This window comes from Heliconius melpomene, chromosome 19 (assembly GCF_056956725.1).
Source record: "Heliconius melpomene rosina isolate 202511_hmr_F chromosome 19, ASM5695672v1, whole genome shotgun sequence".
Taxonomy (NCBI): Eukaryota; Metazoa; Arthropoda; class Insecta; order Lepidoptera; family Nymphalidae; genus Heliconius; species Heliconius melpomene.
In genome coordinates, this window is record NC_140407.1 from 8,825,861 (window position 1) to 8,842,829 (window position 16,969).

General features: G+C 30.4%; 1 protein-coding gene across 1 annotated transcript in view; it reads right to left on the reverse strand.

Moving 5' to 3' along the window:
• LOC146528629 (uncharacterized) overlaps positions 1-15,383 on the reverse strand; it is a 59,586-nt gene extending 44,203 nt beyond the window's left edge. The window contains exon 1 of the mRNA XM_085203247.1: positions 15,003-15,383. Within this exon, the coding sequence (XP_085059373.1) occupies positions 15,003-15,191 (189 nt within the window). The 5' untranslated portion in view covers positions 15,192-15,383. The remainder of the gene's footprint in view (positions 1-15,002) is intronic.
• Between the last annotated feature and the right edge of the window lie 1,586 nt (positions 15,384-16,969).

Sequence of the window (16,969 nt, forward strand, 5' to 3'; positions counted from 1 at the left end):
TTAATAATATTATATGGTCATTAAGCATGGAACGAGATTAATGTTTGCAGTTTAAAAAACCTCACTATAATTATATATATTTTTCATAGTCAAAGAAGGCAGAGCATGTAGAAATATTATCTATTCTAGAACTAGTTATCGCTTCCAACTTTGTTTTGGTAGAGGTTCCTTTAAAAATTGCGACAAATACTCTTTTAGTAGTACTCTTTACTCCCTAACCTGCCAATTTCAACTTTCTAAATAACTTAAGAATTTCATATATATTTATATATGTGAAATTCTATAATATACCAATTACACAACAATATCTACTAAAATGACATTATAACTTTACAAAATCATAAGTTAATCAATATTCACATATTAAAAATAACGCCAAATATATTTATTATAAGACACTTAACATATCCGTTTCCTACAGTGTGAGAGTATTTTTAAGCATTTTTTCTCAGCATTCACCCAATTTCATAACTTAAACACGCGAAACGGACGTCCTGTGTTCTCGAATTAACATAATTCTGTATAATTTTATACTTGTTTTGCGTATTTTTATGAACAATATTGGGTGACTAGTAGCATTTATGTTGATGGTGGTATCGGTGAGAAAAGATATCAGTGGCGCCGATTCTAATTGACCTATATTGATCCTGTTTTATCAGGTGTCGAGTTAAGTAAGGTAATGTATACAAAATAGATACAGTTAACTAAGCCTAAAGTTATTATAACAGCTTAGTTTGCTTTAAAATATATGTATGTGGAAAAGAAAGTAATTTATTCAATGACAATAGTTATTTTCAGTAATTAGATCATATTTTGTAACTTAAGGTGTGAATGAGCTTTAACCTGTATCCCGCACATAGTGGGGTAACATGACAGGGAAATGAGAACGTAGTGTTAAAACACTCCGTTCCGATTGAGACGCTTTCGTTCTCCACTCTCCGCCGAATTCCCGAGAAATCGTGTGTTGAGTGGCGGAACAGAACGCTGCGCTTTACCTTGCTACCAGATGAAATGAAAATATGATTATTCTCATATCTTCGAGTTTTAACCGAACCTACTTCGCACGATTTTCTCACTGTGCTATAACGGCCTCGTAAGGTCAGTAAAAAAACAATTTTCAAAATCGGATTTACCGAAAATATTAATCTATTAAGAAAATAAACTTACTGACTTAATGTGAGAGCACGATTCTCATCTCATCCATTCTCACATGGGACGTCCAATGGAACTGGGTGTCAGTCACGCGATACCGAGTTTTGCCTTCGCGATGGTAACAAGAGCGACACGGTCGGCCTAACCTTTTCTATTCCCATGATATTGATATATTTCATATGTAAAAGTAATATAATATAGCTTATAGAATTATATTTTAGTATATATATATTATAATTATTTACTAATACCTACGAAGATCTTATCTATATATATAAAAGGACTTGTCCTCACTGACTGAGGTAAGACGCACGCACAGCCGTAACTGCTGATGATAAAAACGTGAAATTTGGACAGATCTTTACTTTCGTAATCTGGACATCCACTAAGAAGGGATTTTGAAAAATTTTAACCCTAAAGAGGTGAAATAGGGGTTGAAAGTTTGTATGGAATTTTTTTTAAATCGGCACCAATTTTTATAAAATTTGAAATTTAGATTTTTAAAAGTATTTAGTTGAACACGTGTTTCATCGTTTTCTAGAATTCTCCTCCTAAGAGTGCAAATAAGGGGTTAAAAGTTTGTATAGAATTTTTTTTAAATCGGCACCAATTTTTATAAAATTTGAAATTCAGGCTCTTAAAAGTATTTAATTGAACACATGTTTCGGGGTTTTTTAGAATTCTCCTCTAAGGGTGCAAATAAGGGGTTGAAAGTTTGTATGGAAAAATCTTTAAAACGCCACCGATTATTATAAAATTTTAAATTTAGACTCTTAAAAATATTTAATTGAACATGTGTTTCATGATTTTCTAGAATTCACCCCCTAAGGGCGTAAATAAGCGGTTGAAAGTTTGTATGGAAAAATATGTAAATCGCTACCGATTTATATAAAATTTGAAATTTAGACTTTTAAAAATATTTCATTGAACACATGTTTCGTGGTTTATTAGAATTCACTCCTAAATAAGCAAGCGATGCTGCGCGCGTACGCTAGTTTAAATATATAAATAATAATACCGACAGCCTGTGGAACCCTAAAAACTATAAAGAAAAAATATATTATAATTTTCTATTACTTTTATTAAAAAACCACAAGAGTCTTCTATAATTAGATAAGAATTATAGGCGATCCATTAAAAAATACAAAAAAAGGACAGTCCACAGCTGTAAATTATATCGCATTAGCGAAACACTTTGAGGGCACATGTCAATGCTTTTCATTGATATATATAGTGTAGGTTCAAATTGTTAAGGGCAGGTAGAAATTTTTTCTAAATTCCGTCAAATTTGCACCGGTTTCATAGTTGTTTTTATGGTTTTTAAGTAATTTCGTTAATGATCCATTGGATTGAAGACTTCCTTGTAGTATGTTTTAACGTTATTCTTTTTTTTTTTTAGGTTTTTATAATTTATTATTTTATTCGGTGTTTCTATTAAAGTGTGATAAAATCATTACTGATTTAATTACTTTGTTTCGTCATCTGTAAATTATAGCTTTTGACGTAAATAAGACCAAGTTAAAAAAATGGCCATAAAAATATTAACATTGTTTTTTTGTATAAATTAATACACATATTGTGAAAGACAGAATCACGAGTCTCCTTATAATGAATCAATCCCAATTGTATGCCAATAAGTTAAGTTTAAACCAAACACTTTCTAACTGAAACAAGATCAAGATTACCCTTTTATACTTCGGCGAAGTCAGCTAAGATTAAGTGGTGTGTACACACAGCTAGAAGACATTTAATAAAAAATAAATTTAGTTCCAATTTACTAATAAATAAGGTGTACATTATTGCCATTGTTGTGAAGAAAAGATTCTCTTCAGGCCAGTCGTGGCACAGCTTGCCAACGGAACAGGTTATGAGTTCGATTAACACTCGAGAAAATGAAATATTTCATATTTTCATTAATTCGCTCTAATAGCCAGGCAAAAGCGTGGTGTTGAGTTTCGCCACTTAACACCCAGTGCCTCCAGAATTTATCGAAAAGTGGAAAACGGAAGTGTCTTAATGGAAACGGAGTGTTTTAGCTCTAGTTTCCTAGATTACTTTTGCCTACCCCGCTATATGCGGGATAGAGCGTGAAGCTAAAAAAAAATTTATATCTCATATTCAAAAAATCTTAGAACCGTCTCTACTTACACTACCTAGCTCTATCTGTACCGAGTATTACAAATCACTATACCATTCCACCAATTGGTTCCGTGTAAATAATTATATTTTATTGCAATGCTTCTCAGATAACAGCGAAACATAATTTCAAGTAACTAACTGGTCCGGACCTCGCAGCCTGCGATACATCTGTCTTAAGTAAATGTTTGTGTGAAATATCTGCTAAGCTGTTTGTACTGTTATATATTGGAATTGATATGATTGAGTTATTGCTTGTTTTTTTTAACAATGTTTTAATATATTAATATATATTTTTTAATATTGATATTTATAGCGTATATAACTGGGTAAAAAAAATGTGTTAAGGCACTATTCTCTACTTTCCACCCAAAATCAAAACGTTGTGTGGCGGAACTCAACGCCGTACTATATCTAAAAAGAGTTGGACAAAGAAAATTATTAATTATCCCTTTTTTCTTTTATTGTTGGGCTACGGCCATCATCTTTTACAGTCAACAAAGGCCATCGAAGAACAGAAGGCCAGCACCGTTAAATATTTTGTGGACGAGTCAGAAAAATGATTATGAAAAATTCTTAAGAAAAATCTTCAGATGCCAGAACTTTCATATTGTATATTTATCCAATTTGTTATTTGGGTATCTGAACACACTACTATGTAATTTAACCAAGAATATTTAAAGAAAGCTAAAGTAATATCAAATTAATTTAATTCTCCTTAATAAACTCAAGTAGTTTATAAGATAACGAGAGCTATACAATTAATTTCACATATATTTATATGTGCATATATGAACATATGTTGGAAATTTAAACATAAATTAACATGAGCTTATCAAAATTATCAACATATAGTAAGCATTTTAATACAAGATTCTTATTATCTGTTCATTTCCATACAAATATGAGACTAGAGATAAAAGCGAGTCCTTTTCATTATAGTCAGTATAGGCTCATCGATTTCGAAATAATACTAACTTATGTATTTTATATGGTAAGTACCTATTTATTTTATTTAATGCTATAAGAATAGGGTTTGTGAATTAAATACTTGAGTTTATTATTATTAATATAACATAATAGAATAGAATACGTTCTAAAAAAAATATAGTGTATATAAAATATATAAAAATAATATAAAATATATGTTCTTAGTTTATTTTTAATATTATCTTAATTAAACTTTCGTAGTGATATCGATTTGTAAGTATGTACAGACTCATGAATAGGACACTGTTAAGACCCTCAATTTTCCATTTTCCCCCGAATTCTGGAGGAATTGGTGGATGAAGAAATAAAAATATTAAATATTTAATTTCCTCTAGTAGATCGAATCCACAACCAGTCTCGTTAAGAGCATTGTAGCCCTTCGCAACGATTGGCCTCATAAATATTGTAAAATTATAAATTTTAAATTATTTAACACTAAAATTCAACCCCACAGCTATCATATATGACACGTAAATCTCACTATAGAACGATAACAGTAAGGCGTTAGACGTGCAGTAAACATTAAAGTAACCTAACTAAATATTCCTCTAACCATAAACAAGTTATAATGAAATATTGTTCTAAGCGCCTTCGGCCTCGCAGTTAGGCAATTATCGAATCCCTTTGTAAATTCTGTTAATGTATGAATGTCATTTATACTTTGCCTATATCATTATTAAAAATTATAATATGTGGGCACAATATATTCGTTTTCACTATATTTATATTCATCGTTATAGCTTTACTTCAAGGGAATATAAGAACCTAGTGTTAAGAAACTTCCTTTCCCCACTTTCTGTCAATTTCTGGGGTCATTGCGTGTTGAATGGTGGAACTCTTACATAGAGCAATGAAATTAAAATATTAAACATTTCATTGTTTCGAGTGGGAATCGAACCCACTACTCGTCTTGGTTACAGTGGCACACTGGTGTTCCGTCTCAATAATATAAATAAAGCAAACTATTAAAAGTCTTGCAAAATATAAAACACTAAAAACACAAAGTCAAAATCACTCTCCAAAAAAAGAATAAATTCCAACTTGGCTTCACCGCGTATTAATTGGTTATTTTTGTTTCGTTATTACAATAGGCGATTAAGTTTATAGAAAGCTATCTCAGAGGGAGATCGTTGTTTGATACAAGTTATAGGTTATCAATTAAATATCGATTCAAACTAACAAGGGGCCATCTGTTATCTATTAATTAGGAGACAAAAGGAATCAAATTTGTATGGCATGGCTATTGTTAATAATTATTAAGTTTTAATGTTTAAAAAACAATTAACACCTGTGAATAGGTTAAATGATGGATTATTAGGATTGACTCTTTATTCTCTATTGTAAAAATAGAGTATATTTATAAATAACTAGCGGACGCGCGCAGCTTCGCTTGCGTATTTAAGGGTGAATTCTAATAACCCATGAAACATGTGTTCAATGAATATTTTTAAGAGTGTAAATTTCAAATTTTATAAATATCGGTGGCGATTTAAATTTTTTTCCATACAAACTTTCAACCCCTATTTCACCCCTTTAGGGTTAAAATTTTTTAAAATCCCTTCTTAGTGGATGTCCAGATTACGAAAGTAAACTTTTGTCCAAATTTAACGTTTCTACCATCAGCGGTTACGGCTGTGCGTGCGTCTTACCTCAGTCAGTGAGGACAAGTCCTTTTATATATATAGATTATGATGTCAAAAATAGAAAAATTGCATCTTTTTATTGAATGTAATTTTGTATTATATAAAATCAAAAAGAAATTATTTTTGGAAATGGCTGGCATGCCAATTTTTTTTCAGTTTCACGTTGAATCACGCATATTAGCATGACAGGCAGAGGGGAACCTATTGTTGAGAAACTCTGTTCTTCATTGTCTGTTGATTTTTTGAAGGTATTGCGTGTTGAGTGGTGGAACTCAACGCCGAGCTTTTTGCTTTGGCACCAGAGCGAGGAAATGAAAATATTAATAAATAATAATTCGTTCCCACAACCATCGCGTTACATTCAGATTCCGTTCATTTGTGTCCTTGCGCCGGTGGCCTACTTAATAACCTAGTCCTATCTAATTATCAGAAGATAATAAATGTGAAATGATAGCCGAGTTCAGTGTTGAAGTGCCATGATAACTCAGTACAAAACATAAATAAATAGAATAAATCAGATTAATTAAAATGATCTCGTGCACTAAATATTCATGTAAGGCGTAATGCCATCTGCATGAATAGTAAAACGGCGATAGTTGTACAGCTCCTGGGTGTTTTGGTCGTGCCTGAACAGCAGAACTATAAACATGAAATGATATGTTATTTTATTATGGTAATATTTGACTGGTTTATAGTTTTCTTGTTAGAATAACTATTCGAAATAGACCTTTGTATATATAAGTATACAGAAAAATGAAAAGTAACATTTTTTAAAAAATATTTTCAATTTTAACATAATCTATTTAGTTGAGATTTGTAATAAAAGTAAGGCTGAGGCCAGTCGTGCCGCAGTGTGTTGTGTGATTGTAAACGGGACAGGTTTTGGGTTCAATTCTCACTTGAAGAAATTAAATATATAATATTTTCATTTCCTCGCTCAGATAACGAGGCGAAGCTCGGAGGCTTCCTAAATTCGGTGGTAAGTTGGGAACAAAAGTATCTTAATGGGAACGGAGTCTAAATACTCCTAACTGTTACTGCCTATTCTGCTATGTGTATTCTACACAAAGCAGAGTAGATTGACATACCATGACAACATAAAGCTGAAAAAAGAACTAAAAGTAAGAAATCTCTTCTCATATTTTATTCAATAGTAATTTCAATCATAGTTCAATATTTACACGAATAATTTATTGAAAACTAAGATTAATCTCAACTGGTCCTATAATTTCCTCCCACATATTATTGAAATCAATTTTCTCGATACTATCTCCTTCATTGCTTAGATTATAAAACTATAACAAAAACATTTTCTATCATCATAAATCTATAACGTATAAAAAACCCTGTATAAAATCAAATATGATAAAATAGCTTAAAGGAAGATTTCTATCATGCTATGGTTTTTGTTCTATTCATTATTTTAAGCAAAAAACGTTATTTTCTTAACATTACAATAAAAATATTAGATTATTAGATACTTCTTAAATATCAAAATACATACGCAAATAAACATAACCAAATAATCCTAAATCAGTTTCTATAATAATACGATCAACTATAAGCTTCCGACAAACCACAGACAATATGGTTGTAAAAACCAATTTTTCCATATATTATTAAACAATCGTGGAAAAACTTGTGTGATGCAATAGTGAAACTAATTATCTCATACTTTCGCTTTTGTGTTTGCACAATGCAGTAACTCGACATTGTGCGGGCTTTGCTCTTGAGTGAACTTGCGGGGGTCACTTTCTGATAATCACGTATTTATTTCATTATATTATATTTTTTTCACAGAATTCTGGAGGCATTGCGTTTTCAGTGGCAGAAACCGCCTGGACTCAGATTTTTTTATAATTGTGTAGAGAATTTCGTTTTACGTCGCTTATCCCACGTATAGCAGTCCTTTCTCCATTTTCGCCCTAATTTTCGGATTGATTACCCGGAGTGGAAATCAAACCCACAATCGTCGCATTCACAATCAGATGCTCAGCTGGTGCGCCACGTTGGCCTAAATATTTAATATGCATGAATTCAAATTGGAATATAAGATGAAATACTCATTACCATTCGTATTGGTTTATAATGAAACATCCATACCGTACAGTAATTACTGGCACACGTTTAATTGATGAATCACGAATTTTTAAATACGATGCTTGTGAATAATTTGTAGTGTATGATCTATTTGTAACTTGAATTGATTTATGTACTTGTACAAACATTCAAGTTTTTCATAGTTATTTTTGTAATTAAGTATATTATTTTTAAAGAGATCTTATATTTTTTTATTTGTTGTAAGTTAGTTTTCCACTTTATTTTCAGAAATATGATGGGTATCGGAATTTCTTTGCTCCATCGATATGAGATTGACCAAATGTCAAAAGTGGGATTTGAACGTTAATATTTGCGTTCTTTCAAAAAGCGAATATCTGCGCTAACATACTTTTTTATTTTCCTCCCGAATTAAATATAATAATAAAAATAATAATTTATTTAGCGACAAAAACTTCAGTACAAATAACAAAAGTGTGACGTGTATTGTAGTCTACAGCGGCGATAATTTCTTTTAATGATATATAGAGATCTAATAGAGACTGACGACTACACTAGAATTCCCTGGGTTTCCGGTCGTCAAGCCCTTGTCTCTTGTAACATCATGAAAAATCCTTTAAAATTTATATAAAAATATTTTATTTTAAAATTATTTAGCATTGAAAGCTTATATAGGAATACAGAATCAACTGCGACGTATTAATAACATGTTGGTCTTAAAAAAAACATACGAACTAAAATTTTAATTAAAATCATATATCACATCAAGCTATAATATAATATATTTGGTTGATTAAATGAATTTTACTATATAGCAGTAATTTAATTAACATAACATCCTACTGTGAGACGCCGATTCTTTTCATTGGAAACTATTAATATTAAATATCGACAATCTATTATAAACTAATAGCATATGTTTATGTGCAATAAAATAAGTAATTAGTTCTTGTTACATCCGCTGGTAGATGATGTTAGGATGTTTAAATTTTTCAAAAGGCAACTTTTGGCATTTATGCTCTATTTTTTATACTATTTTATGTTCCCAGCATAATGAAATATTATAATTTGTAGTGAATGTCTAAATATTGAAATTAGTTTAAAAAAAATGTTGTTTAATTATTTTTTTGACTTTTACAACCCTAACCCTAGTGCGAGTAGCACTAATGAGATAAACTTTGCTAATTTCATTAAAATGATATCATATTTTTTAAAACGATAACTTATATACAGTACGTATAATTAATCAAAGTACAATCAATTAAATAAAATTTCCAAAAATGCTAAAACAAAAAGTTTTTTTATTTAAAATTTATCTGAATTGAGCGAAAGTTACAACCAAAAATAGTAATTTTTCTCTCAATAATTATAATTATACTAGCCGCTAATACTCATAATACATAGCAACATAATATATCATAAAGTTTATGAGAAAGCATTGTCTCAAAGAATCCACACCTAATACGTACCTACAGATTAAATAATAAGAATGTTTTAGGAAATTACACTATAAGTTTCTTTGTTCTTTTGTTTGAAAAGCATAGAAAACGTGTGAATTTGAAAGACGAAAATGAAGCAATTATAGCGATGACAGTCTTAGCGATAGTACTGGTCTTGTGCGAAGCTTTAACTTCTAATTTTTGCTGATTTATCTTCATAATTTTATTTATTATAGTAATATTTAAAAAAATATTTCAAGCTCTATCCTACATATGACAAGGTATCTAGAGGGAACCTTGTGTTAGAACTAAGAAAAGGTCAATATCTTCTCGAATATAAATCAGAATTTTCAATAATATGGAAAAAATAAAATATTAAAGAAAAAAGCATACACTACAAAAACTTTTCACCCACACACCTACAATTACTGTATTCATTGAGTCGTAACAATATATCAAATAAAATTTATAGCTATAGATGATAGTTGAAAGAATTGATAAAACTGTAATATTATTATTATAAATGGGTATTGTCAAAATATTTCATACAATTGTAATTGGGTTCTTGTACAGAACAAAGCGGCTGTCGTAATGAGCGGCGCGTGCGTCGAAACTTAAAAAAGCTACTATATTATATGGTCCAATTGATAAGTCGATTGAGAGTTGAAGAAAATACATTTGTATGGCTGGTTCATATTATACTATAGCCTATGATATGAATACGAATTATTACTATTTTTTTTGTAATTTTTCGTGTTATTATGAGTATTAGTTGTACTGTATATGTGAAATAATGCAAATTCAATCGAACCTTCTTTCCGGTATCCAATTGAACTGAAATTCGAATTATGATTTCAGTTCTGATGACAATGAAATTATATATAATAACTATTCTTGTCAATCCGAAACGACCAAATACACAACAATTATTAAGTAGTAAGTTAACACGGGGAGTGTTTTCTTATGTATCAAAATTAAAGCCTAACGAAGTGAAATTAAGTATAAAAACAATATGAACACAAATATTCCATTCTATTATAGTTCCATGTTTTAGTTTTGTAATTTGTTCTCAGGCCTTTGAAGACATTTTGAATAATCGTGCTGTAATAGCTAGGTAAACTTCATTTATACAGATAATATATGTATAAAATAACTATATTTATCTGAATAAGCCGTAGCCGTTCGTATATTTATTAGGAGTACAATACTTTATGATTTAACAGGTTTTTTTTAAATATAATGCTTATAATGTCAAAAGCTTTTCATACAAAATATATTTTATGATTTATGTGGGGATAATAAATATTTTACTAATGTCTAAATCAGAACGAATAGAAACGACGACTTCTGAAAAGGCATTATTTAGTACGTTTTAAGTCAATCTTCTACCTTGTTATTTTACACATAACTCTAGTAAAATTGCAATTTTATGTATATCAAGCTATATTTCGATAAATTTTACATAACTGTAATCAAGTTCTACTTACTGTGTTCGTTTGTGCTTATAGTATGAGATACTATTTTAATTTACATTTAATTAAAGTATTTTCTTATAGTACTTAAATATAATTTTATGAAAATTTAAAATGTATTCTTTCTTTTTATTAACTTACTGAAATATTTAAATTAGTTAACAGATTGAACAGAAGGGTTAATCTCCCATCTGAGGGTACATCTCAGTACTACTACACTTATCAAAAGCTAAAAAACGAACCATTTTATTAAAATTTAAATGTCTTTCTTAAAAATAAAAAAAAATGAACATTACATTTCTCAGTGCAATCTTATTTTTATAACCAGTCTAATGGTGAAAGTTTATTTGTGAATACTAACACCCGAACAAGTGCGCTTCCGGTTGAGTAACGCCCGAGGTGTTATTTTATATAGAAATAACCGGATGGAATATTGGACGCCTGTACGTTGTACGTACGCTATATGAAGTGTGTACGTGGGGCAATTGAGATGATCTTGTCATTATTTTAGATGGACGTTTAAACTTAATAAGTTATTTATGTTTCTTATAGAATAGATTAATAAAATGTTTACGAAAATTGTAATAATTAGAATGTAAGTTACTATAGACTATTGCAGATTACTGTCACAGAATATTAATATTAAGTTTTGCTAAATTAAAAATGTTTTCTGTTGAATTGTTAAGGTTTCGCTGCTTAACAAGTAATGCTAATTAGGCGAAAAGTGGAAAACAGTGTTACGTAAAATGCATGAAGGCAAATAGTGTGATGTGGCATTGTGGAGGCTAATCTGTGACTGTAAGCGCGATGTTTGTGGGTTCGATTCTCGCTCATTGGCATTAATATTTTTAAATTTTAATATCTCCACTCTGACTTTAGTGATGTTGAGTTCTGTGACTAACGCACGCAATCACTCGACAATTGTACAGAAATTGGGGATCGGAGTGTTTTAACACTAGATTTCCGATGCCTACCATGCTATATGGAAGGGTGATGATGCCGCTTTATATAACATTATGTAATTAATGATATATTAATGCAATTTTACGTAACTCGATATCAATTCTTATAGATATATAATATAGTAATTTAAAAATACATATTAAATAAAACATACAGACAATAAACAAAACAATTTATAATAGCATAAAAACCCTCTTAGACCCTAACCGAGAAACTACGTGATGCACCAGCAGACGGTAACTGGATCACTTGCGGTCATCTAATGATAACTTTGAAGTATTTTTGTATTGCCACGACTCGACTGTGCAATCAAGTAGGAGAAACTCGATAATACTAGTAAATATGTTGATTTACTGGCTTTGTCGATCTGAAAATTTTCAACAATTGCTTTGGAAATTATGGAATTTCATTTTTGTTATAACAATTTATAAGTTTACTTATCTCCTATAATATCTGCATATATGTATATGCCTACATATTTATATTTAATTACTGAATTACAGACGCACAGTCGACACTATTGAGAGTAGAAAGCTAAAATTCGACCCTAAGATTTTTAGTTGAGCGTTAAGAAAGAGTTTTCCGAAATTTGAAATTTGTTCAAAGGTAGTCAAGCAAACCAATCAATATCAATACTATAACGTTATTCGTTGGAGAACGAAGTGATATATCAAAAAAATATTTACCATATTATATCTATTTATGACACTATTTTTGATATATATATTGTATGTTCTATATAATGATGATGAGGGGAGAGAGTCTAGACACTATTCTCCACCTTTAGTCGGAATCCGAGACATTTCAAATTAACGCCGCGTTTTCTTTCACCAGTGCGGGGACCAATAATAATTTGGACATAAATATTAGGGGTAGTCGCTTGTCACTGGATAAATCTAATTTCACATTGTCGGCGAACATTCAACGCTAGGTTCCCAGGTTCCCTATGCCTGCCTGCAGACCTCAATAACTTATCTATCTATATTTATATACGAGTATATTAATGCAAAACATATACCGCTCCTAGATATTCAAAATTATATGAAAAGACAAAGTAAGTCGATAGTAGCAATAAAATGTATATTTTATCCTTATGAATATTCTGTTTTCGTAATTGCATTAAGGTGCATGCAAGTGTTGGCCGTTACTCAATAAAACGAAGTGAACGATGCAATGTCGGTGTAAATCAAAATTGTCAACGCTACAACTCAATTAATATTAGATATTGATTTATTTTGTTAGAAGTCGTGGAGAATGTAGTAAATATCAGATTCAATAGGATGAGGAATTCTAATCATTGTCAGGGTAATTAATGTATTGTAATATGTTTTTAAATGTTATTCTGTACTAAAGAAAGAAAAATGTTCAATAAACTTATATAAATTTCGACTCGAACCCGTGCCTCTTGGATATCGGTCGAGCGCTCTAGCCAATTAGAATAAGTAAGTTATTATAGTGCTACATCGAATTTTTATAAGCTTATTTGAACTTTTTATTTAATAAAAAAATATTGAAAAGCCCATCCAGATAAGTTTACAATTTCTGAAGATGTCAGTCAGCTGGAGGTGAGTAATTGGATGAAGTATATAAAAGGTGAAATATTTAGGAACGTATAAAAATTTAGAGGGCATCGTGTCGCAGGTGCATGCGACTGTAAATGACGGTTATGGCTTTGATTCCCAGTGAAAGGGAGGAAATATTTCCTCGCTCTGGTAACAGGATACATACAACATGGCTCAACAATTTGACGGAATCTGGAAACCATAAGTGTCTTAATGGGAACCTTGGGAGTGCCTTAACACTAGGTTCCCTCCGTCTAACCTTACTTTGTGCGCGATTCAGTGTGAAACTAAAAAAATAGTAGCAACGCTCAAGTGTGCATCTTCTGGTATAGGTACATCTAATAAACATGGGTCTCTTAAATATTTTTAATTCCTTAGTATATGACTAAAATTATAAATATGGCAGAAAACATATAAGTTAGTTACGTTGTTGTCCATGAAATAGAAAATATCAATATCCAAACAAAATAATATCTTATAAGAAATCATAAAATAAATTTTGTACCTACTCTACATCAATAACAAAATAGCTGATTGCAATTAAATTATCAATAAATTATAATAATGTCGTCTAAATAAAAAGTCAATTGAGATACTTGAATATTAATTAATAATTAACAGATGATTGAATATAGATTATTGTATAATTAACAAAAAAGTGTTATATTAATAATTGTAGGAATTATAAAATATACTTTATCTTTGTGTTAATCTATATAGTAGGTACTATGTAAGGAAACATACAGCTTATAAAATTATATTTTTTTATAAAATCAGACCTTCATACATATACCTACATACATTCAGACAGAATGAGGAAATAAAAATAAAATAGAATTATGTAAATATATCAATTTCTAATAATTTTAATATATTAATAAATTTAAACTTGCACAGAATAATGATCTCATAAGTCACATTCAAATATATTTTATTTTAATTAAACAACTTTATCAGGTTTAAAGTTTTTCTATCGTGCATGTATTAATTAGACAAGTGACATTTGAAATTTATTTTAATGGAACTACGCACTGCAATTTTAAAGTTTAAAAAATATATTAGAAAAAATTGGGGCAATATTAAATTATACCTAGAAAAAAATACTATATCTTTATATATGGAATAAGCTTATAAATACTTATTAAGAGGCTTTTATTATTCATTTAATTTCAATGATATTACAATGTGATGTTCAAACATTTGAAACAAGATCATTAAGTTTATTTCTACCATTATACATATAAATGTGATTCACATATTGCCATTTAATATAACAGGTAATATTTATTTATATTTCCAATTTTTTGTTCTCGATTTATTTGTCTATGGATTTAAATATAACTCCAGTATTAAATGCGCATGCAAGTAAATTTTTTCATAAACAACTATGACAAACTGAATAATTAGTAAACAAAGACATTCCATAAGTCTTTGTGACTAATCGCTTGTTTTGCAAACATCATTGAAATATAAAAGTAAAGCCTTTTTCTAAACTGTATTTATTCGTGTATTTATTTATAGTTAATATTTAATAACAATTTAGTTTTTAAATATAACATTACAAAACAACCTGAAAAATATACTTACATCATGATCGGGGACGTATGAATAGACATGCAGCTTATCAATCCTAATTGTCCCTTGAAAAGGGTACAATAAGGCACCCCTCTGAATATCGGTCGAGGTCCAAACGCTTACAGATGCTTCTTTTCCTCTAGCACCCCCCGGGCGAAGCGCCAGGCTCAACTCCTGAGGTATTAGTACTAGCGTCTCCATTTCCACAGTTCAGTTAAAAGTCCATCACTAATATAGCACTTATTATAGATTTTATTGAACTAATTTAGTTATTTCAGTTATCTATTACAGTTCGTTCGTTAACCCGTCCTAATATTGTCCGTACAATACTCAGGGTGCCTTACGCAGGATGCGCACGCGTTCTTCTCCGAGCGAGCACTGAAGGAAGCGCTAACATTGACCTTAGCTACGGCCGTGATCGCGTTTACAGTTCATTTTTTGTTCAATAAAAAGGAGAGGAGTAAGGCCCTAGTGGTGTTTAGCTGGGTTATTCACATTTCGACTCTATGATACAGGTAATAAGGCAGCAAGAGCGGATTGGGTAAATTTGTAAGAATATCCCCTCCGAAGGCGGCACCTGTAACCGCCCGGCCGTCATATCGCCAGCGAGCTTCGTATCGCACACCTGATTCTAACGCTACCTGTTTGTTCTTCGCATCTGCTGTTTTTGAATTGACGTTTTAATTGAGATTAGTGGATTATTTTAATTTTGATGTTTTTTTGTTCAGCTTTCGTGTTTTTCTTTTTTTTTTTGTTATTATATTTTAGATATTGTAGAAATAATATTTTTATAATAAGTACCTTTACAAAGGTTTTTTTAAAATATTTCATTTTTTTCATAACAGCAAATTACTCATTTGAAAGAATGAATGAAAAATTGATTAAAATTTACATATTTTTATTATTATTTGAAAGTAACTAAAAATGAGATTTAATATTTATGATATTACTTGCAATTGTGAGTATTGATGTTACGAAAGAAGATTACGTAAAAAGACATGAGGACTCAATGGATGAGAATGAAAGACCAATATGCAGATAGGTACGTAACGTTTAAAGCGAGATTCAAATTGAAAATTAATTAGAAACAAAAATTACTTAATTATAACAACAACAATAATATTGATTTATATTGGAACAGCTTAAAACCATCAGAAGTACTTACATATGCGATGATCAAGGGTTCAAATCCCATATACAGAAATGTTTAAATGATGTGTTAATTATTCTGTAGAGAAGCGAGCTACACACATCCCTAAGGACATAGATACCTATTTACCATAGCAGTTTACAACAGAAAATCTATATTGACATCTTTTTTTAGCTTCATGCTGTATCCCTGAACCTGGAAACCTAGAATCACACTCCGTTCCTCTTCCATTCTCCACTTTCCAATTCTGATTCTGAAGGTAATGCTTATTAGATCTTATAAAAAGGAGTGATAAGGTTACCTACTCTTTATTCAGACAAAGGTAGAGTCAGCTTTATCTAAGAATAAGAGTAATTAGATGAACTTGAAACTAATACCTAATGGAGTAATGCAGGAAGTGTGACAACAAATACTATTGACTTTACCGTGTTATTGTGAAAAATATGTTGTAAGTACCTATAGTTTTTTTACCTCATCAAGACACTTCCTTTCCCCAGATTTTGCCAAATTCTGGAGACATTACGTGTTGAATGCTTGAGCTCAACGCCGCGCTTTGTCACGTTACCAACCCCAAGTAGGAATCGAATCCACAACCATCGCGATATCGGTCGCACGCTTGTGCCCGTTGCATCATGGCGGCTTCATTTTTGCTGAATTATTAAGTATACCTTCTTAGATAAATATAATAATTTATACTATTTTCATTTTGTAGATATGGTTAGACAATCCTTAGATATTAATTTAATAACGACAATGACAAGCTTTTAGAATATAATCTAGTTATTGAGCCCTATACATTATACCTACATTTATATATATATTTTTATTA